This window comes from Scyliorhinus canicula, chromosome 27 (assembly GCF_902713615.1).
Source record: "Scyliorhinus canicula chromosome 27, sScyCan1.1, whole genome shotgun sequence".
Classification (NCBI taxonomy): Eukaryota; Metazoa; Chordata; class Chondrichthyes; order Carcharhiniformes; family Scyliorhinidae; genus Scyliorhinus; species Scyliorhinus canicula.
The window spans coordinates 7,133,175-7,154,612 of record NC_052172.1 but is presented as its reverse complement, the minus strand read 5'-3'; the positions used below and the strand labels follow the sequence as shown (position 1 = coordinate 7,154,612).

Genomic DNA, 21,438 nt, shown 5'->3' with positions numbered 1-21,438 from the left:
AGAGGGATACGGACCCCGGAAGTGTGGAAGGGTTTAGATTAGACGGGCAGCATGGTCAGCGCAGGCTTGGAGGGCCGAAGGGCCTGTTCCTGTGCTGTACTTTTCTTTGTTCTTTGAGTCTGCACCGACCCTTGGAAAGAGCACCCTACCTTGGGCCCACTCTCCCAGGCTATCCCCGTAACCCCACCTAACCTACACTCCCTGCACACTAAGGGCAATTTATCACGGCCAATCCACCTAACCTGCACATCTTTGAACATCCGGGGCACCCTGAAGAAACCCAGGCAGGTACAGGGAGAAAGTGCAAACTCCACACAGACAGTCACCCACGGCCGGAATTGAACCGGGTAAGAGCCCCGCCCCATTCCGCCCCTTTTCCAGAAGGCCCATGGAATACTGCCAATCAGGCATTTAACTGGGCAGGGCCTGGATTTCCCAAGGATTGAGGACCCCAGGTATGGAAGTCCTGCCCACTGACTGCTGCCAGGTAAAGTGGTGGTTGTTGACAGGTGAGTGATGGGGGGGGGGGGGGGGGGCAATCTCAGGATCGGGGGGGGGGGGGTGGAGGCGTCATGGAGGAGAGCTGTGGGCTAGGGGCTGACCCCCAGCAAGCCACGACCTTCCCAAAGCCAGGTTGCTTGACCTCATGCCCCCCCCTCCCCTCCCTCCAATCCCACCGCCCTCCCTGAAGCCCACAAGCAACCTTGACAGGTTTCCCCTTCTGTGTCTCTCTCATGGTACTTCCACCCCCCCCCCCCCCCCAGCCCCACTGGGCGATAACCAATGGCGGTGGGATGGGGCACCATAGGTGGACATTCGGCCCTCACCTGACAGTGGGGCAGGAAGATTGCACCATTTAATCAGAGGTCCCCACGCACCAAACTCCCACCCAATGAAGTATCCACCCCGCACCAAATTCACCTCAGGGGGGAGGGGGGGGGGGGGGTTAACTTCCCACCCTTGAATTTAAAAGTCCTATTCCCTCGTATTCAAACCTCTCCACCCCTCCCTATTTCTAAAGCCCCTCCCAGTATCCCCCTAACTCTGGCCCGATGGGTGTCCTCCACCTCCTCCCATCCACTGGGTGGCAGTGTCTCCAGCCGGGTGGGCTCCAAGCTCAGCAACTCCCTCCGTCAGCCTCGCTGCTCTTCCCTCCTTTTATGACTGGTTTCCCCTTGCTGAGCCAAGCTTTCTCACCAATCTCTGCTCAGGGTCGCCCCCCCCCCCCCCCCCCCCGTGGCTCCGTATCGGCCTTCGGTCTGATTGCATTGAAGGTGCTATATGAATGCAGTTTGTGCAACTACACACAGAAGAAACGTAGCTTCTGCAATGGAAATGCTGACGGGCACAAGCAGTTTGTCATTAGGCCAGGCAATGTCAGTCAATATTTACAGAGAGTTCCTTTTGCAGGAATGTTTTGAAACCACGGACCCCGCCCATGAGGTTTGCTGGATTAATCACCGCATTGCTGCCCCAGTGCCAGGGTCCCGGGTTCGATTCCAATCTCGGGTGACTGTGCGGAGTCTGCACGTTCTCCCACACGTGTCGGCGTGGGTTTCCTCCGGGGGCTCCGGTTTCCACCCCAGAGTCCAAAGATGCGCAGGTCAGGTGGAGTGGCCATGGTAAATTGCCCTCTGTGTCCAAAGGTTGGATGGGGGTGGCAGGGACAGGGCGGGGGAGTGGGCCTTTCGAAGTGCCGGTGCAGACCCGATGGGCCGAATGGCCTCCTTCAGCACTGTCGGCATTCTTTGATTTTGCGAGACTAGCTCGGGATAGGGGAAGGTCTTTCCCACATTCAGCGAGGGGAACAAAGAACTTTGCTAAAGTCTGGTCTACCGAATAAATTATGTTGAGGAGAGGGGGTGGCAAATTGGTCCTGTTGCTGGACTAGTAGTCCAGAGGCCCAGAGTGATAGTCTGGGGACCCGGGTTCCAATCCCGCCACGGCAGGCGACGGAATTTAAATTCAATTGAATAAAATATCTGGAACCAATGAAACCGTTGTCGTAAAAGCCTATCTGGTTCACTAATGTCCCCCTTCAGGGAAGGAAATCTGCCGTCCTTACCCGGTCTGGCCTACACGTGACTCCAGACCCACAGCAAATGTGGTTGACTCTCAACTGCCCCTCAAGGGCGATCAAATGTCACTGTGGAGATGGTTAGCTGACAAGGCTGTGGGTCCAGGCCCCACTCCAGGTCCTGGCTGACACCGCGCAGTGCAGAGGGAGGGCTGTATTGTCAGCGGTGCAGTTTTTCAGACGTTAGGCAGCCAGCCTGCCCCCCTCAGCATGTGCCAAAGTCCAATGGCACTATCTTGAAGAAGAGAGGCCAATACTTACACCTCAGTCAACATGACTGGAAATGGATGACCTGCTCGATTTTCTCATGGTTGGTTCTGGCATCTTGCTCTGTGCAACTCGACAGCTGCCTCCCCTGTATGAAAAAGTGGAAAGATTCGGGCAGCGCGGTGGCGCAGTGGTTAGCACTGCTGACTCATGCCGCCGAGGACCCAATCCCGGGTCACTGTCTGTGTGGATCTTGCACATTCTCCCCGTGTGACTGCGTGGGTCTCACACCCACAACCCAAAGATGTGCAGGGTGAGCACGCTAAATTGCCCCTTTGTAGCCATCTGTGATGGCCACCTGCAAAGGACCATGGGAATTATGGCCAACCCAGGACTCAGATAGATACAGAGCTTCTGAGTATTTGAAACGCAGGTAGGTAGACCTGATCGAAACCCCCGCTCGTTTGCATTTTAATGGCCCATTTTCCCAGAACAATAGACTCCAATCAAGAAACTGATTCAGCCACAGACTGATCGGCGCCACTCCCTTTACTCAGAGAGCCCAACTGCCAAGGTCAATGACCGCTGAGGACCCGCCCAGCCACCCGCCCCTTTATTGGCCGAAATCGAAGGCAGTGATCGAAGCCCTGTCGAATTATTGGGTCCAAGATTAAGGATTGCCCCAAAGAGCGCAAAACCCTAGAGGGATAAAAGGGGACACAGCCATGTGTTCGATCTCTTTGTACCTGGCCTGTGCCAGCCTTTTTTGATCCGGCCTGTGCCAGCTGAACTGCAGCATAACGACCAGCCAGCCAAGTTCAAAGACCAACGATCGCTACCTGACGGATGAGCCCAGCAGAGACAGAGCCACATCTTCAAACCAGCCACCTGAAATCAAGATAAAGGCCTTATCCACTTGCACAATGCCAGTCGCCTGAAGTTAAGTATAGGTTATTGTAGTTGATAGGTGTAGTTTAACTTGTAGTATATTGTGCTTGCATGTGTGTAAATAAACCATCTTTGAACTTGAACTGACTAACTGGTTGTATGGCCATTTGACCGATATACGGGAAAGCCTTGTGGCTCAGTAAGAGAAATAGAAACACCCACAGTATTGGCGACGCTGTTAGGACATAACATCATATCATAAAAAGAGCCTCGGTATCATCTTGGCAGCTCTAAAGAGCAACATTACTGGTGACGCTGGTGGGATAGTCTTCCATTAAATTGGCAACATTATTGGCGACTCTGACGGGACTCCATTTAGAAGTGTCTTTGTCACTCCGAGAGAACCCACAAATCTTTGAATCCAATTGCGAGAGAAAGAAAGAACCATGAGGGCAAGCCCATATCGACCAAATCACCAAATTTCAGAAGTGTGTACTAACCTGCATGCGTACTAAGAGCAATATAAGGTTAACTCGTTAGATTGTGTCAAAACTATCGAAGGAATTGTGAACCGGAAAATATCTTAGGCCATACCCGGGTTTAAATCGTCGCCTTAGCCCCCTGTCCCAAATTAATGATAGGAAACAGCGATTAACGGTAGGAAAAAAGATATTCGAAGCAATGGCCACAAAAGCGTTGAAGGTTTAATGAACCCACCGGAACCCAAGGTAGCAACGACCAACAGAGCAGAGCAGTGCCCCATATGGGAGGAAGAGTTTATCATAGAATTTACAGTGCAGAAGGAGGCCATTCGGCCCATCGAGTCTGCACCAGCTCTTGGAAAGAGCACCCTACCCAAAGTCAACACCTCCACCCTATCCCCAATAACCCAGTAACCCCACCCAACACTAAGGGCAATTTTCAACACTAAGGGCAATTTATCATGGCCAATCCACCTAACCTGCACATCTTTGGACTGTGGGAGGAAACTGGAGCACCCGGAGGAAACCCACGCACACACGGGGAGGATGTGCAGACTCCGCACAGACAGTGACCCAAGCCTGAATCGAACCTGGGACCCTGGAGCTGTGAAGCAATTGTGCAATCCACAATGCTACCGTGAGGTAGTATTTAACCCCTTTGGTCCGATTTTTGTTCAAATCAAGAGTCAGGTTCAGGAAGCAGAGGACAGACTTGGTGGGACAACCTAACCGAGGTGCATAAGTAAAATGCAGCGAAAGTGCGAAAGCCGATGGCAATAGTGTCCTGTTTGGCACAGTTGCGAGGCACAAAGGAGGTCGTGAGGACGCTCCGCAGGCAACTAGTTGAGAAAGAAGAGAAGAATGAGGGAAACAATAGTGAAAGCGAAAAGATTATCGAGCAATGCTGGGATCAGTTGGCAGCTGAAGATAAAGAGATGGCTGATGTCAAACGGGCACACCAATCTTGTTTAGTTCACCTTAGCAGCTTTCAGACCCAGTACGATAAAGCCTACCAAGATACACAGCGCGCAGTCTTGGTACGAGAAGAGACAGAACAGCAGGTAGCACAATTAACGAGTCAGTGCGCGGATTTAAAAGCAGCTTGGCGAGTGCTCCATAGCTCCACGAAAGAACTGAGTACAGTAGACCACACGAAATGCCGACAACAAATAGAGAAGTTACAGTCACTGCTTTCAGTGCAGAATGGATTTAGATATACCTTTGGACAAAATTTAGATGAGGAACATGCCCCGATTGGCATGAATTAAATGAAACCGCCCAGAGATATGTAGAGGATAAAGGAAATCAGAATCAAGCCCCCCCATACCCCAGTTAGATAGGACACGACCAATGGGCATTCACGACACACACAGAGGTGACACTACCACAGGGGGACATTACACCAATGCATATAAAAGGACACGACACACATGCTCAGCCTCTTTCCAGTGGAGACTCTTAGTGAGTACACAGGGTTGATTGAAACACATCACAACCACCACGTGGATTGTAGCAGACTGGTTCGTCAGTCTGAGTAGCTATAGCAGGATTAACAGGAGAGTCGAATCCAAGCAGGAGAATTATTAACAGTTTAATCAATGTGTTAAACCTATCTCCAAGTCTGAACCTTCCTTTGTCAGAGTGCACATCAAGGAAGCAGCTTATGCTACGTCAAGAGCATAACAAAACACAGTCTAGGGTTTAAATCACTGTAGGCAAAAGAAGGGAGAGCATCCGACCCCATTTGCAGGTCGTCTTTGGATCCATTTTAAGGCAGTGTGAACCGCGCACACTTAAATGAGGACAACACCACTAAATGGTCCCGCACTTTAGTCTCGCATGCCACAGAAGCAGGTCAAAAGGCTTGTGTGAATTATAATGAAGTTTGGGTTTTAAAGAGACTCTCCAGAGCTTGGGAACAATCCCTACACAGGAAGACAGATCAGGACGCTATAAAGAACAAAGAACAAAGAAAATTACAGCACAGGAACAGGCCCTTCGGCCCTCCCAGCCTGCGCCGATCCAGATCCTTTATCTAAACCTGTCTCCTATTTTCCAAGGTCTACTTCCCTCTGTTCCCGCCCATTCATATACCTGTCTAGATGCTTCTTAAATGATGCTATCGTGCCCGCCTCTACCACCTCCGCTGGTAAAGCGTTCCAGGCACCCACCACCCTCTGCGTAAAAAACTTTCCACGCACATCTCCCTGAAACTTTCCCCCTCTCACCTTGAAATCGTGACCCCTTGTAACTGACACCCCACTCTTGGGAAAAGCTTGTTGCTATCCACCCTGTCCATACCTCTCATAATTTTGTAGACCTCAATCAGGTCCCCCCTCAACCTCCGTCTTTCCAACGAAAACAATCCTAATCTACTCAACCTTTCTTCATAGCTAGCACCCTCCATACCAGGCAACATCCTGGTGAACCTCCTCTGCACCCTCTCCAAGGTATCCACATCCTTCTGGTAATGTGGCGACCAGAACTGCACGCAGTATTCCACATGTGGCCGATCCAAAGTCCTATATAGGAGCGAACATGCACCCAGTTAGGACTCGTCAGGGACCCGCATGGATAAACGAGGGTCGAGGAAAAGTCCAATATCCCAGGGAACCATACCCAAGGGAGCAATACACCAGAGAGCCTGCTCCACCTCACGTGCCCCGGGGGTCATGTTACAACTGTGGGCAGTCAGGACACTTCACCCGAGATTGCAGGAGACCCCCACCACCAGCTAGACTCGCCCCCAGATATGAAAGAGAACACCACCCACAGCAGCTACAAGGTCCCAGCTGCCCCATGCCAACTGTGAGCGCTCACCCGCCACTTCTCATGGCAGGGACACCTCAGCAATGCCACTTCATTTTTGTTTCTCTCCTTCTTCGGTCACACTGCACCGACTCCATACGCTAGTTCCACCCCAAGCCAAATCTGATTGCGGCTAAAAAAAAAAACTGGCCATGAAATTCGGCTGGTTAAGATAAGCCTCAACCTCCCATGGTTGTGATTTAGGAAAAGACTGTTTGAGGAAATTGTCGTACCACTGCCCGCATCGACCACAAGCTGCGAGAGTCTCTGTGCGCGAGTCTCCGCCCCCCACGCCAGGGTGGGAGAATAGTGGGAGGGCCTCCCGACATTTTTCACGCCCTCCCGCTATTCTCTCCCTCCCCCCCCCCCCCCCCCATGCCCGACCCACGTGGCACCTACGGCGAGCGGTGATTCTCCGAGGCCGGTGGGCCGAGCGGCCGGGCCTTCACGCCCGTTTCACACGGCAGCAAACATACCTGCTCGCTGACGTCGTGAAACGGGCGCCAGATGCCCGTTTGGGGCATCTAGGGGCCCGATTAGCACGGGAGCACCACGACTGTGCTCAGGAGGGGACAGGCCCGCGATCGGTGCCCACCGATCGTCGGGCCAGCGTCCAAAACAGACGCACTCTTTCCCCACCGCCGCCCGGCAAGATCAAGCCGCCACCTCTTGCCGGGCGGCTGAGGAGAAAGACGGCAACTGCGCATGCGCGGGTTGGCGTTGTCCAACCTGCGCATGCGCGGCTGACGTCATCGGCCGCGTCAGCCGGCGTGACGCTGGACGTGCGGCCTTGACGACGGTCATCAAGGCCGCGCCGCCGTGACGCAAGGGGCTGCGCTCCTAGCCCCGCCCAGGGGGGAGAATCGGCCCCGGAAGTGGCCGTGAAGGCTGCCGTGGGTCGCGGCCTGTCCCACGGCAGCCTTTACGATTCTCCGCATTTGCGGAGAATCTCGCCCTCTGTACTTTAAAAAATTTGTATTTCTTGTCTCTCCAAAATGAAATTTCAAAAAAAAAAATGAGGGAGTCACACATGGGGCCGATCGTAACGGGTAATTGGAGTAAGGAGAGAAAGACAAATAAAACGAGATACCAACCAAAGGTAATAACAGATACTATGCTTGCACCCCCAGGAATACACGGAAAACAGAAAACACAGGATGGAGCAAGGACTGCTGACATGCGTTTGGATCATCGCTGGACTTCTGCAACGGCGCGCACAACAGACTATTTAAATGTACACCGCACCAGGCCCGAACACTACCACACAACATGACACCCCTCGCCAGGGCACCACACACAAAGACAGACATCAAAACCCCCATTTGGTGTACAAACATTGCCAAATTGAACCCCCTTTCAGACACAGCAGAGGCCCTGCCAGTAATTGCATTAATCTACAGTGTCATTCAGACACTTCGACTCCGTAAATGACGAGCAAAAGCCTCCCCGCTCCCCGGTATATACAGTCCGATCCCCCTTCTTTGGAATTCACCGAAACTGAACAAATGTATTAACTGCTGCTAAGAATCAACGATGTACCTCTGTAAACGTTACCAGAATTACGTAGAAATGTAATGCTGCTGTTTTAAATGTTTATACTGTTCATAGGTTCTTTTTGCTATTCGGCAGCAGCATAAGAGTAGCTTAGATAGTTTTAGTTAGTAATCAACTGTACAGGTAAGTTAAATGTTTAATAGTGAAATGTGTTACAGTGACCCGTTAGAGATTAATTAATGTATGATGTGTCGGAACAGCATGGTGGCCTAGTGGTTAGCACAACCGCCTCACGGCGCTGAGGTCCCAGGGTTCGATCCCGGCTCTGGGTCACTGTCTGTGTGGAGTCTGCACATTCTCCCCGTGTCTGCGTGGGTTTCGCCCCCACAACCCAAAAATGTGCAGAGTAGGTGGATTGGCCACGCTAAATTGCCCCTTAATTGGAAAAAATAATTGGGTAATCTAAATTTTAAAAAAACAAAAAAAAAATGTATGATGTGTCAACAAATATTAGGTAAATGCCACAAGACATAGGATAGTAGGACAGAGTAGAACCTGGCCTTGACCAAGGGTGACCGGTCCACCAAGGATGCAATAGTGTGATCCACCATGCTTCACGTTCACGATCAAGAGGACAGGATGTAGCCATCTGAGATGGCCACCTGCAAAGGACCATGGGAATTATGGCCAACATAGGACTCAAACAGATACAGAGCTTCTGTGTGTATTTGAAACGCAGATAGCTAGACCTGATCGAAAGACCCGCTCGTTTGCATTTTAATGACCCATTTCCCCAGAACAATAGGACTCCAATCAAGAAACCGATACAGCCACAAACTGATCGGCGCCACTCCCTTTACTCAGAGAGCTCAACTTCCAAGGTCAATGACCGCTGAGGACCCGCCCAGCCACCCGCCCCTTTATTGGCCGAAATCGAAGGCAGTGATCGAAGCCCTGTCGAATTATTGGGTCCAAGATTAAGGACCGCCCCAAAAAGCGCGAATCCCTAGAAGGATAAAGGGGGACACAGCAATGTGTTCAGTTTCTTTTGTACCCGGCCTGTGCCAGCCTCCTTTGAATCCGACCTGTGCCAGGCCAACTGCAGCATAACCACCAGACAGCCAAGTTCAAGACCAACGATCGTTACCTGACGGATGAGCCCAGCAGAGACAGAGCCACATCTTCAAACCAGCCACCTGAAATCAAGATAAAGGCCTTATCCACTTGCACAGTGCCGGTCGCCCTGAAGTTAAGTATAGGTTATTGTAGCTGATAGGTGTAGTTTAACTTGTAGTATATTGTGCTTGCATGCCGAAGTAACCCATGTGTGTAAATAAACCATCTTTAAACTTGAACTGACTAACTGGTTGTGTGGCCATTTGACCGATATACAGGAAAGCCTTGTGGCTCAGTAAGAGAAATAGAAACACCCACAGTATTGGCGACACTGTTGGGACATAACATCATATCATAAAAAGAGCCTCATATCATACTGGCGACTCTAAAGAGCAACATTATTGGTGATGCTGGTGCGATCGTCTTCCACTAAATTGGCAACATCTTAATTGGGAAAACAAAATTGGGTAATTTTATTTAAACTTCGAAAATTTCAATGATTGTAAAGCGTTTGAACAAAGAAAATCACAGCACAGGAACAGGCCCTTCGGCCCTCCCAGCCTGCGCCGATCCAGATCCTTTATCTAAACCTGTCTCCTATTTTCCAAGGATGTAACAAGCTCTGAAATGTACTTTATAAATGCACTAACCTCACAGATATCCCCCCGGGGTAGAAGATAATGGAATAGATCGCCATTAAAATTAATGATTTGGCCACAAAGGAAACCCAGGCGCAAGATTGCATTCTGCTCAATGTTGGGTTGGTTGAACAGAAGGCAGGAGAACTGCGAACTGAGCCAGAGAGAGGGAAAATCGATCAGGAGTTGCTGATGATGAATTTCCGCTGAGCAAGGTGGCTGTGGATAAGGGCAGGATCCGCAACGCACCCGCAGTTGATTGGCCAAACAACTCTCGTGTGGGATCACGCGTTGAGAATAGGCACTCATGCGAGGGATCTGGAAGCTGTCAGAACTTGCGGAACTAAAACTAAGTGACCACCTCCTCAAGAACTCTTACAACAACAGGTTAAAGCCCAGCAGGTTTGTTTGTAATCACTAGCTTTTGGAGCGCAGCTCCTTCTTCAGGTGAGTCAGGTAAACAGAAGAGGTTTATCTGATGAAGGAGCTACGCTCCGAAAGCTAGTGATTCAAAACAACAAGTTTTAGACTTGAACCTGGTGTTGTAAGACTTCTTACTGTGCTCATCCCAGTCTAACGCCGGCATCTCCACATCATGACCTGCTCAAGAGGAGGGAAGGATAGAGAATTACCTGGGCAGTGGGGTATAGAGTATCCACTGACACTCCCCTAGCTAGGGCCTTGCATTTCAGTCCCCCACGTCCCAGGTGAAAAGGAGGCAGGAAGCAAATATCAAACTGGCAGTACGGTTCTGCTCCAACTCCTGCAGGCCAGCCAGTATTCAGATCATCTCTCTAATAGGCACAGCTTAGTGGCAGCAAACGTGCCAACATAACCAGAGATTGGCTAACTGACCACAAACACAGAAACGGATTATCTGCAGTGGGTGGCAGTTTTCTGTGCACCGATTGGCAATTCCCGCCTCACCACGGCGATTGACGCCTCAGAACTATCACTTTGGCTCGTAAGTTAGGAAACGCAAGCCTTTCACTCGGAGGAGCAGCCGTGAGGACTCGCACAGTTAACTCTGTTTCTCGCTCCACAGGTGGTGTCAGACCCACTGGCTTTTTCCGGCATTTTCTGTTTTTGTTTGAGACTTCCAGCGTCGGCAGTTTTTGTTGCGCAAGTCCATTCCGAGGTTTGATCCAGACAAGGGTCGGATTGAACATGTTGGTCGTGGTCAAATATAATTGGGTTTTGAGCTGCAATCTCCTCTCTCTCACTCCCAATCCATTCCGAAGCTGGTTGAATGGTGATTGCTCAAATATCTAGAGCCGAGCGCCCCTTCCTCCCCCCTCAATACCTCTGCTCCAATTTCAAGTTGTGGTCACAAACCGGCTGACGATTTCTCAGATTGATCTCACAAAGATTATTATGAGATGGCGACACAGTTTGCTCCCCCCCCCCCCCCCCCCCCCAACCAAGGATTGGAAGAGCCCAATGTCACTGACGTCACCGGCTCCGTGGGGATCGTGAGGGTAAAACCTCAAATTTCGGGGTGGCATGCTGTCGCAGTGGTTAGCACAGCTGCCTCACAGCGCCAGGGAGCCTGGTTCGATTCCCGGCTTGGGTCACTGCCTGTGCGGAGTTTGCACGTTCTCCCCCCGGCGTCTGCGTGGGTTTCCTCCGGGCGCTCCGGTTTCCTCCCACAGTCCAAAGATGTGCAGGTTAGGTGGATTGGCCGCGATCGAGGTACGGGGTCACGGGGATAGGACAGGCGAATGGCCTGGGTAGGCTGCTCTTTCAGAGGGTCGTGCAGACTCGATGGGCAAAGGGCCTCCTTCTGTGCTGTAGGGATTCTGTAACGCTAAGGGAGCTGGCATGGAGATGAAGGGGTGAATGGCGTCTTTCTGTGCTGTATCTCTTCTGTGATTCTGACGGTTTGTTGTCGGGGGAGGGAACAGAAACTGCTGCGTGTGACAATGGGAGACTGCTATCCAGCTGTGAGCAATGTGTTGTTGCTGTTTCAGCAACTGGGAGTTTTCAACGGCCAACCAGATACTTTCAAGAACTTGTTATCAGGAAGTAAAATCACACATACTGTCATTCAAAATTCCAGGAAGAATTGTGTCTAGTTCACACTGACAGTAAGTTTAAGTAGGGTGCTCTTTCCAAGGGCCGGTGCAGACTTGATGGGCCGAATGGCCCCCAGCTGCACTGTAAATTCTATGATTCTACCCCGAGTGTGCCCATTAAACCTCCACAAAGAGAAACCTGAAGAATATGAACGAGTCCCCGTGTCTGCCGTGGTATCACCCTCACAGAGGGGAGGGAGATGCATTGGCCAAAAACTTAATTGGAATTTATTTTTTGAAAAAAAAGATAATGAAGGGATCTGATACATCGGTGGAAACTGGGACCAGAGGACACCGATTGTAATCACTGGCAGATCAGCCAAAGTGTAAATAGGAGGGGAGAGATGTCACAATCTGGACTGCGTTGTCGGAACGAAAGTGGCAACAGATTCTTAGAATTTACAGAGCAGAAGGAGGCCATTCGGCCCATCGAGTCTGCACTGGCTCTTGGAAAGAGCACCCTACCCAAGGTCAACACCTCCACCCCATCCCCATAACCCAGTAACCCCACCCAACACTAAGGGCAATTTTGAACACTAAGGGCAATTTATCATGGCCAATCCACCTAACCAGCACATCTTTGGACTGTGGGAGGAAACCAGAGCACCCGGAGGAAACCCACGCACACACGAGGAGGATGTGCAGACTCCGCACAGACAGTGACCCAAGCTGGAATCGAACCTGGGACCCTGGAGCTGTGAAGTGTTTGTGCTATCCACAATGCTACCGTGCTGCAATGGGAACTTTCAAAAGACAGATGGGATAAAAACATCAGCAGGAAAGATTTGCAGGAGTAGACGAAAGAGCAGGGCAGCGGGATTAGTGGGATAGATCTTTCCAAGAGCTTGCAGGCAGAGTGGGCTGAATGGTCTCAGAATCTCCTTCTGAACTATTTGGATTCAAGATGAAATTTACATTTTCCACCAACTCTGTATGGGGAACGAGGATTCCAGAACATTCTGTTTACATTCCGTGAACCCTGACCTTTTACATTCCACAAATGACATTCCCATGGATCTGACAACTCCAGAAGCAGAGGATTTCGAGCAGGAGGGAGGGACTTTTAAACCCCCTCCACAATACGCACCTCCTTCCTGACTGACGTGGGACTGATTTCCATTGATGTCAATTTATCCCATATCATCACCACTGTGGGCGACTTTATCCCCGCATTGTCTAACTCCCCCCCCCCCCACCTCACACATTCGAAGTTAAATCGCAAAGTATTCCAGCTTTTGGAAAACAGAAAATCCTAGGAACGCGCAGCAGCCTTCAGAGCAGGATCCACATAAGAAAGGTGAATGTGTGGGGACGTTCCCCGAGAGCTCACTGACCTATCCGACAATGTTCTTGTTAACGTCCCAGGTTGCAAGCTTTCCGCCTCCTCTCATAGTCAAGGGGGCTGCTAAAATTCCCTGTTACAATTCCATGGAAGAGAGCAGTTGGATGTCAGTTATTCCTGATGTCACTTAGGGTGGTTATTAAGCCGTTGTACATTGTTAACCCCTCCTTTCACTTTGAACCAGAGCCGACACTGCCAGGAGCGACAATGTGATGTAAGTTGAGATGTTACGCTCTCGGCAATGGTTCCTATCGACTCTTCCCAGTGGAGAGCTGAGTTACACGGAGCGGGGATATATCATCAGCCTTCTCCAGAGTGAGCAAGTCCCTGCTACAAGAGAGGGCGAGGAGCCACTGAGGAAGCGGGGAGGGGGGAGTGTTGCCCGTCCAAAGGTTGCCATTTCTGATAACCACACAGTCCATTCTGCTTGAGAGAGCTGGAGCCTCAGAACATTTAAGAAGTATTTTGATCAGCACTCGAAATGTTACAGCCCACAATGTGGAGTGGGGAGGGGGTCAGGCTCTATCGCTAAAGGGGCACCAGTCAACTAAATCCTTATCACTGAAATCACCGTGGTGGGATTGGAACCCGTGTCCTCAAGGCCGTATTACCATCTCGGTGATATAACCAGGACACCACAGGCTGCCCAGCTCTCTGTCAGCCTGTCCAATGGAACTGACTCATAGCTCACGCTCCCCCTCGCTCTGAACTCTCTTACTAAACCCTTTCCACCTGACAGCACCCCCTCCCACCCCCCTCCACGACCCTTCCACCCCATCCCCCTCCGCCACCCTCTCCCTCCCATCCCCCTCCGCCACCCTCTCCCTCCCATCCCCCTCCGCCACCCTCTCCCTCCCATCCCCCTCCGCCACCCTCTCCCTCCCATCCCCCTCCGCCACCCTCTCCCTCCCATTCCCCTCCATACCCTCTCCCACCCCATTACCATCCATACCGTCTACATCCCCCTATCTCCCTCCTGGGCTGGTTTAGCACAGGGCTAAATCGCTGGCTTTGAAAGCAGACCTAGGGAGGCCAGCAGCACGGTACAATTCCCGTACCAGCCTCCCCGAACAGGTGCTGGAATGTGGCGACTAGGGGCTTTTCATAGTAACTTCATTGAAGGCTACTCGTGACAATAAGCGATTTTCATTTTCATTTCTCTCCTCCCTCCACTACCCTCTTCCCCCCCATTCCCCTCCATGACCCTCTCCCTCACCCAATCTCTCTCCCTCACCAATCCCACTCCATACCCTCTCCCTTTCCCCATCCTCCCTCCAATAACCTCTCCCCCATTCCCCTCCACCACCCTCCCCCCGATTCCCCTCCACTACCCCCTCCCGCCACTACCCTCTCCCTCCCTCCACTACCCTCTCCCTCCCTCCACTACCCTCTCCCTCCCTCCACTAGCCTCTCCCTCCCTCCACTACCCCCTCCCTCCTCCACCCCCTCCCTCCATTACCCTCTCCCTCCCTCCACTACCCTCTCCCTCCCTCCACTACCCTCTCCCTCTCCCACCCTCTCCCTCTACTACCCTCTCCCTCCACTACCCCCTCCCTCCCTCCACTGCCCCCTCCCTCCTCCACCCTCTCCCTCCTCCACCCTCTCCGGGACAAGGTTCCAGCCTCCCCCAATAGGGAATAGGGGCTGGTTTAGCACACTGGGCTAAATCGCTGGCTTTGAAAACAGACCAAGGCAGGCCAGCAGCGCGGGTTCAATTCCCGGACCAGCCTCCCCGAACAGGCGCCGGAATGTGGCGACTAGGGGCTTTTCACAGTAACTTCATTGAAGCCTACCGGAGACAATAAGCGATTTTCATTTTTTTTTCCCATTTCAGTCTGTGGGGAAAAGTTGCTCTGTCCATTCTGTGGCGAGGAAGTCTGAGCCCAGACGGGACATCCCGATTCAGAATCTAAAGAAGATTCTCTCAGACACAAAGCAGGACCCGCTATTCCACCGGGATAAACTCCACCACACCTCCAAAAAAAAACAAGCTCCACTTTGAGCAGTTTGTGAATGAACAGCTCTGAGCTCTGTACCCCCCCTAACTCCCTAACAACCAAATCTACAAACACTGCAGCACCCCCAAGGTGTTAACAATAATATTTACTCCACACCGGAGCACAGATTTGTGCTGTTTGATTGACCTCTAGCAAACTTAAAAGTTGTGAAGAAAGAATTTGGGATGCTCACCGTGTGGTGCTCCGGCTCCAGGGCTCTGGGACAAGCTCTCAGTCCACAAGCAAACCAACACAATGCACAACCTGCTCATTTTCCGAAAGATTCCGGCTTCTTCGACAAGAGAAAATCAACTTCTCTCCGGCTCAGCGAAGCTCCCACATCACCAACAGCAGCCTGGATCACCCAAACAAGAACAAAAACTTCGCAAACTTCTCCTCCAACTTCTGCAAGTGACTCCAGGGCACGCACAACACACCAACAAATATATCCACAAACAAACTTTGAGATGTGCGTCCACCGAAGGCGGGGAGGGGAGTGTTCACGTGGACTTGGGAAACTTTTTTGAAAACTTTTCTCAGTGTCTGCTGAAGGCAGCCAGTCAGGAAGCAGAGACTTGAGATGAAATGGGTTGAAGCTAATGTGTAAAGACAGCAGTTCAGCGACTTGGGGGTGGGGTGTTTCGAAGATGAATCACTGCTCACGTCTGCAATGCTGGTGTTTCCTGAATGGGCTCAACCTGCTTCTGTCCCCCACAATCCATCCAATACCTTTTATTGTCTATCATTCAACCTCCCTCTCCCCCCCCCCCCCCCCCCCCTGTGTAGCCCCCATTCTCACTCTGGCCAGGAAAAGTGTATGGACACAGGAGTACTCTCCTGCCCATCCCTCTTAACCACCTGGCTCACACTGTTAGCACTGTTGTTTCACAGCGTCAGGGTCCCAGGTTCGATTCCTGGGCTTGGGTCACTGTCTATGCAGAGTCAGCACTTTCTCCCCGTGTCTGCGTGGGTTTTTCTCCGGGTGCTCCGGTTTCCACCTGCAAGTCCCGAAAGATGTGCTGTTAGGTGAATAGGACATTCTGAATTCTCTCTCTGTGTACCCAAACGGGCGCTGGAATGTGGCGACTAGGGGCTTTTCACAGTAACTTCATTGCAGTGTTAATGTAAACCGACTTGTGACAATAAAAGATTATTATTATTAAATGGTCTACCCCATATCCTTGGACTGTGACCCCTGGTTCTGGACACACCCAACATCGGGAACATCATTCCTGCATCTACCCTGTCTCATCCTGTTAGAATTCTATAAGTCCCTTTGAGATCCCCCCTCATTCTTCTGAACTCCAGCAAATACATTCCTAACCAATTAGATCTCTCTCCATACGTCAGACACACCATCACAGGAATCAGTCTGCGAAACCTTGACTGCACTCCCCCAAGAGTAAGAACATCAAAGAAAGATGAACAAAAAAAAGTATAGCACAGGAACAGGCCCTTCGGCCCTCCAAGCCTGTACCAACCATGCTGACGATTTACCTAAAACCTCCTGCACTTCCGGGGTCCGTATCCCTCTATTCCCATCCTATTCATGTATTCGTCAAGACGCCCCTTAAACGTCACTATCGTCCCTGCTTCCACCACTTCCTCCGGCAGCGAGTTCCAGGCACCCACTACCCTCTGTGTAAGAAGCTTCTCTCGCACATCTCCTCTAAACTTTGCCCCTCGTACCTTAAACCTATGTCCTCTAGTAACTGACTCTTCCACCCTGGGAAGAAGCTTCCAACTATCCGCTCTGTCCATGCCCCTTATAATTTTGTAGACTTCTATCAGGTCGCCCCTCAACCTCTGTCGTTCCAGTGAGAACAAACGGAGTTTATCCAATCTTTCCTCATAGCTAATGTCCTCCAGACCAGGCAACATCCTGGTCAAAGGGTCCAGAGGGGCAACTTTTTCACACAGGGGGTGGTGAGCATCTGGAACGAGCTGACAGAGGCAGTAGTAGAGACGAGTACAATTTTGTCTTTTAAAAAGCATCTAGAGAGTTATGTGGGTAAGGTGGGTATGGAGAGATGTGGGCCAATTGAGGGTGATTGGGACTAGCTTAGTGATACAAACTGAAGGGCTTGTTTCCATGCGGTAAACCTCTATAACTCTATAACTCTTTCACATACCATTCGCCTTCTTTACCGCATGCTTACCTTCAGTCGGTGCACAAGGACACCCAGGTCTCGCTGCACATTCCCCTCTCCTAATTTATGGCTATTCAGATAATAGTTTGCCTTCTCGCTTTTGTTACTAGAGTGGATAACCTCACATTTCTCCAAATTATGCTGCATCTGCCATTCATTTACCCATTCATTCAACTGGTCCAAATCACACTGAAGGATCTCTGCATCCTCCTCACAGCTCCCCCTCCCACAGAACCTGGTATCATCTGCAAATTTGGAGATATTACAATTTGTTCCCTCATCTAAATCATGAATATATATTGTGAATAGCTGGGGTCCCAGCACTGATCCCACAGGTCACTGCCTGCCAATTTCAAAAAGACCCGTTAATTCCTACTCTGTTTCCTGTCTGCCAACCGGTTTTCTATCCATCTCAATAAACTACCCCTAATCCCACGTGCGTTAATTTTACACACTAGTTTTTTATGCAGAACTTTGCCAAAAGACTTCTGAAAGTCCAAATATACCACGTTCACTGGCTCCCCCTCGTCTACCAGTTCCGTCCTCAAAGATTTCCAGTAGATTTGTCAAGCATGGTTTTCCCTTCATAAATCCAGGCTGACTCCATCCGATCCTTTTGTAAAAATAAATTTACAGTACCCAATTCATTTTTTTTTCCAATTAAGGGGCAATTTAGCGTGGCCAACCCACCTACCCTGTGAACATCTTTGGGTTGTGGGGGTGAGACCCACGCAGACACGGGGAGAATGTGCAAACTCCACACGGGCAGTGACCCGGGGCTGGGATCGAACCCGGGACCTCGCGCCATGAGCAGTGCTAACCATTGTGCTACCCTACACTATCCAATCCTGCCACTGTTCTCTCAGTGCTCTGATATAAAACATTTGATAATGGATTCTAGAATTATCCTCACAACCGACGTCGGGCTTACTGGTCTATAATTATTTATTTTCTCTCCATCTCCATTATTAAGTAGGAGGGTTACATTCGCTACCCTCCACTCTGCAGGGACTGGTCCAGAGTCTATAGAATCCTGGAAGATTGCCACCAATGCATCCATTATTTCTAGAACCATTTCCTTCAGCACTCTGGGATGTAGATTATCAGACCCTTAGGATTTATCAGCCTTCAATCCCAACAATTTCCCTAAAACCATTTCTCTACCAATATTGATCTCCTTCAGTTCCTCCCTCTCACTAAACCCCGCATTCCCCAACATTTCTGGTATCTGATTTGTGTCCTGATTTGTGAAGACAGAATCAAAGTGTGTGCTCAGTTGCTCCCCATTATATATTCCCCTGTTTCACTGTTTCTGATTGTAAGGGACCTACATTTGTCTTCACCAATCTTTTTCTCTTCACGTACCTATAGAAACTTTTACAGTCAACTTTTATGTTCCGTCCAAGCTTACTCTCGTACTCTATCTTCCCCTTCTTAATAAATCCCTTGGTCCTTCTTTGCTGAATTCTAAACAGTTCCCAGTCCTCAGGCATGGCATGGTGGTGGCTGGGACATTGTCTGTCCGATGTGATTCAGCGAATGTGACTGTCCGGATGCTGTTTCACTCGCCTGTCGGACAACTCTCCCAGTTTGGACCCAAGACCCCAGATGTTAGTAAGGATTTTGTCGGCTCGACAGAGCTGGACGTGACATTGTCATTCCCAGCTTGGGTGACTGTCTGTGCGGAGTCTGCACGTTCTCCCCGTGTCTGCGTGGGTTTCCTCCGGATGCTCCGCTTTCATCCCACAAGTCCCGAAAGATGTGATTGTTAGGTGAATTGGACATTCTGAATTTTCTCTCTGTGTACCCGAACAGGTGCCGGAATATGACGACTAGGGGCTTTTCACAGTAACTTCATTGCAGTGTTAATGTAAGCCTACTTGTGACAATAGTAAAGATTCTTATTGTTTCCAATGTCCAGTTTATTTTCTCTTTATCTGATTTTTCTGTTGCAGTTTGATACAGCTGAGGAGTTTGCACAGGATTGAATTGGATTGGATTGGATTTGTTTATTGTCATGTGTACCGAGGTACAGTGAAAAGTATTTTTCTGCAAGCAGCTCAACAGATCATTCAGTACATGGAAGAAAAGGAATTAAACAAAATTCAAGAATATACAAGAAAATACATGAGAATACATAATAGGGCAGCACAAGTTATACAATGTAACTACATAAGCATTGGCATCGGATGAAGCAGACAGGGTGTAGTGTTAATGAGATCAGTCAATGAGAGGGTCATTTAGGAGTCTGGTGACAGTGGGGAAGAAGCTATTTTTGAGTCTGTTCATGCGTGTTCTCAGACTTCTGTATCTCCTGCCCGATGGAAGAACTTGGAAAAGTGAGTAATCCTTGATTATGCTGCCCGCTTTCCCCCGGCAGCGGGAGGTGTAGATGGAGTCCATGGATGGGAGACAGGTTCGTGTGATGGACTGGGCGGTATTCACGACTCTCTGAAGTTCCTTGCGGTCCTGGGCCGAGCAGTTGCCATACCCAGGCTGTGATGCAGCCCGATAGGATGCTTTCTATGGTGCATCTGTAAAAGTTGGTAAGGGTTAATGTGGACATGCCGAATTTCCTTAGTTTCCTGAGGAAGTATAGGCGCTGTTGTGCTTTCTTGGTGATAGCGTTTTGGAGGAGCAGTTAACAGTCCACCACATCACTGTGGGTCTGGAGTCACTTGTGGGCCAGACCAGGTAATGATGCAGATTCTCTTCCTGGGTCAGTGTGGGGTCAATTCCAGCCCCACTTGACCCGGAGTCACGGCATGGATGAAATGAACTTTTATTTTAAAATACTCAAAGTCTTTGGCTGCTCAATAACTACACTCTCTAAGTTTGTAACTTTAAACACAATTAATCACAACTAGAATCAAAAAGCAAGAAATACAACTGGTTAACTACCAGCTTCTGCTTTCAGGGTCTAGAAACTTTTGACTGAGGCAGTAGACAGTGGAGTAGAGAGAACTGCTTCCACCTCAAGGGTACACTGGCTGTTCCTGGGTTCTCTCTGAAAAATCCCCACCTGACAGGAGTGAATTGCTGTTGGTTGCTGGGCAGAATACTATCCCTGACCAATGCATTGGCCACCAGCCAACCAATCAAAATGAACCTCTCCAATCTCTTGGGTGCCATAAAGTCTGGGTTCCTCTGCCCAAAATATCAAACTTCAGAACACAAAGTACTATTTTGGTCACTTTGAGTCCCTGAGTTCCTCTGTTCGACTTAAAGGTATGTCTCCATTAATGATCCATGGACCAAAAATGACAAAGATGAAATAAAAGAAATAGGAAATAAGGGAATTAGCAGCAAGTGCCCTTAGATACCCTAAAGGATATTCGGGATTGTCTCAAATCCTTGTGGTGTTGAGCCACAAGACACAATGTTGGAATCAACATGAACATCACTTTTATTTGGAAAACGACTTGGGCATGTAGAAAGTCACATGACACATCATAATCAACTCAAAGCTGGAAGCAGACGGTTCCACCAAAAGCCATTAAATTAGCTGCAAGTCATCCAAGCTGGCAAGGCCATGGACAACAATAGGTTGTAAGTGGAGGTTTCCGGTGCCCGGGAGTCACTGGCCGTCCCAACGAGGCCTCACCTGGGTGCTGATTAGTACTGGCCTCCACAAGCGGAGACCAGGTGTGATGGCCTCTCCGGGGTCACAAAAGCTAATCGAGACCTGTAGGTGGTTGTGGACAGGACAGGGCAGCACCCTTGCACACCCGGGAACCCGGGAACCCTGACCATGCCAATTGGCACCCTAGAAGTTCCAACTGGTATGCTGGCAGTGTCAATCTGGCATTGGCATTGTGTCCAATCGACACTGCCAGGGTTTCGGGGGGTGCCAGGCTGGCAGTGTCAGGGCACCCGGGTTCAAGGTTGGCACTGCCAAGAGTTGGGGCCTGAGGTGGACCGTGCCCATGAAATGGGTAAGTGAAGGGGAGGTTATGAAGGGTGGGGGGGGGGGGGGTAAAGGGCTGGAATGAAGGGGCTTCATAAAGTTGGAGGGGTCCTGAAAAGGGGGTCCTGAAATGGGGAAGTGGGGGGCCTGAAAGGGGAGGACATCCGTGACCCCATAGTAGGGTGTGCAGGGTGGAGGGGGAGGGGCGTGGTCGTGCCCATGTTTATAAGGGGTGGCATTGTCCCTGGGTGGGGGTG

At 50.3% G+C, this 21,438-nt stretch overlaps 1 protein-coding gene across 1 annotated transcript in view; it reads right to left on the bottom strand.

The window, feature by feature from the left end:
• LOC119957700 (tyrosine-protein kinase receptor UFO) overlaps positions 1-15,676 on the bottom strand; it is a 157,907-nt gene extending 142,231 nt beyond the window's left edge. The window contains 1 exon segment of the mRNA XM_038785765.1: positions 15,318-15,676. Coding sequence (XP_038641693.1) covers positions 15,318-15,396 — 79 coding nt within the window. The 5' untranslated portion in view covers positions 15,397-15,676.
• Positions 15,677-21,438: the final 5,762 nt, after the last annotated feature.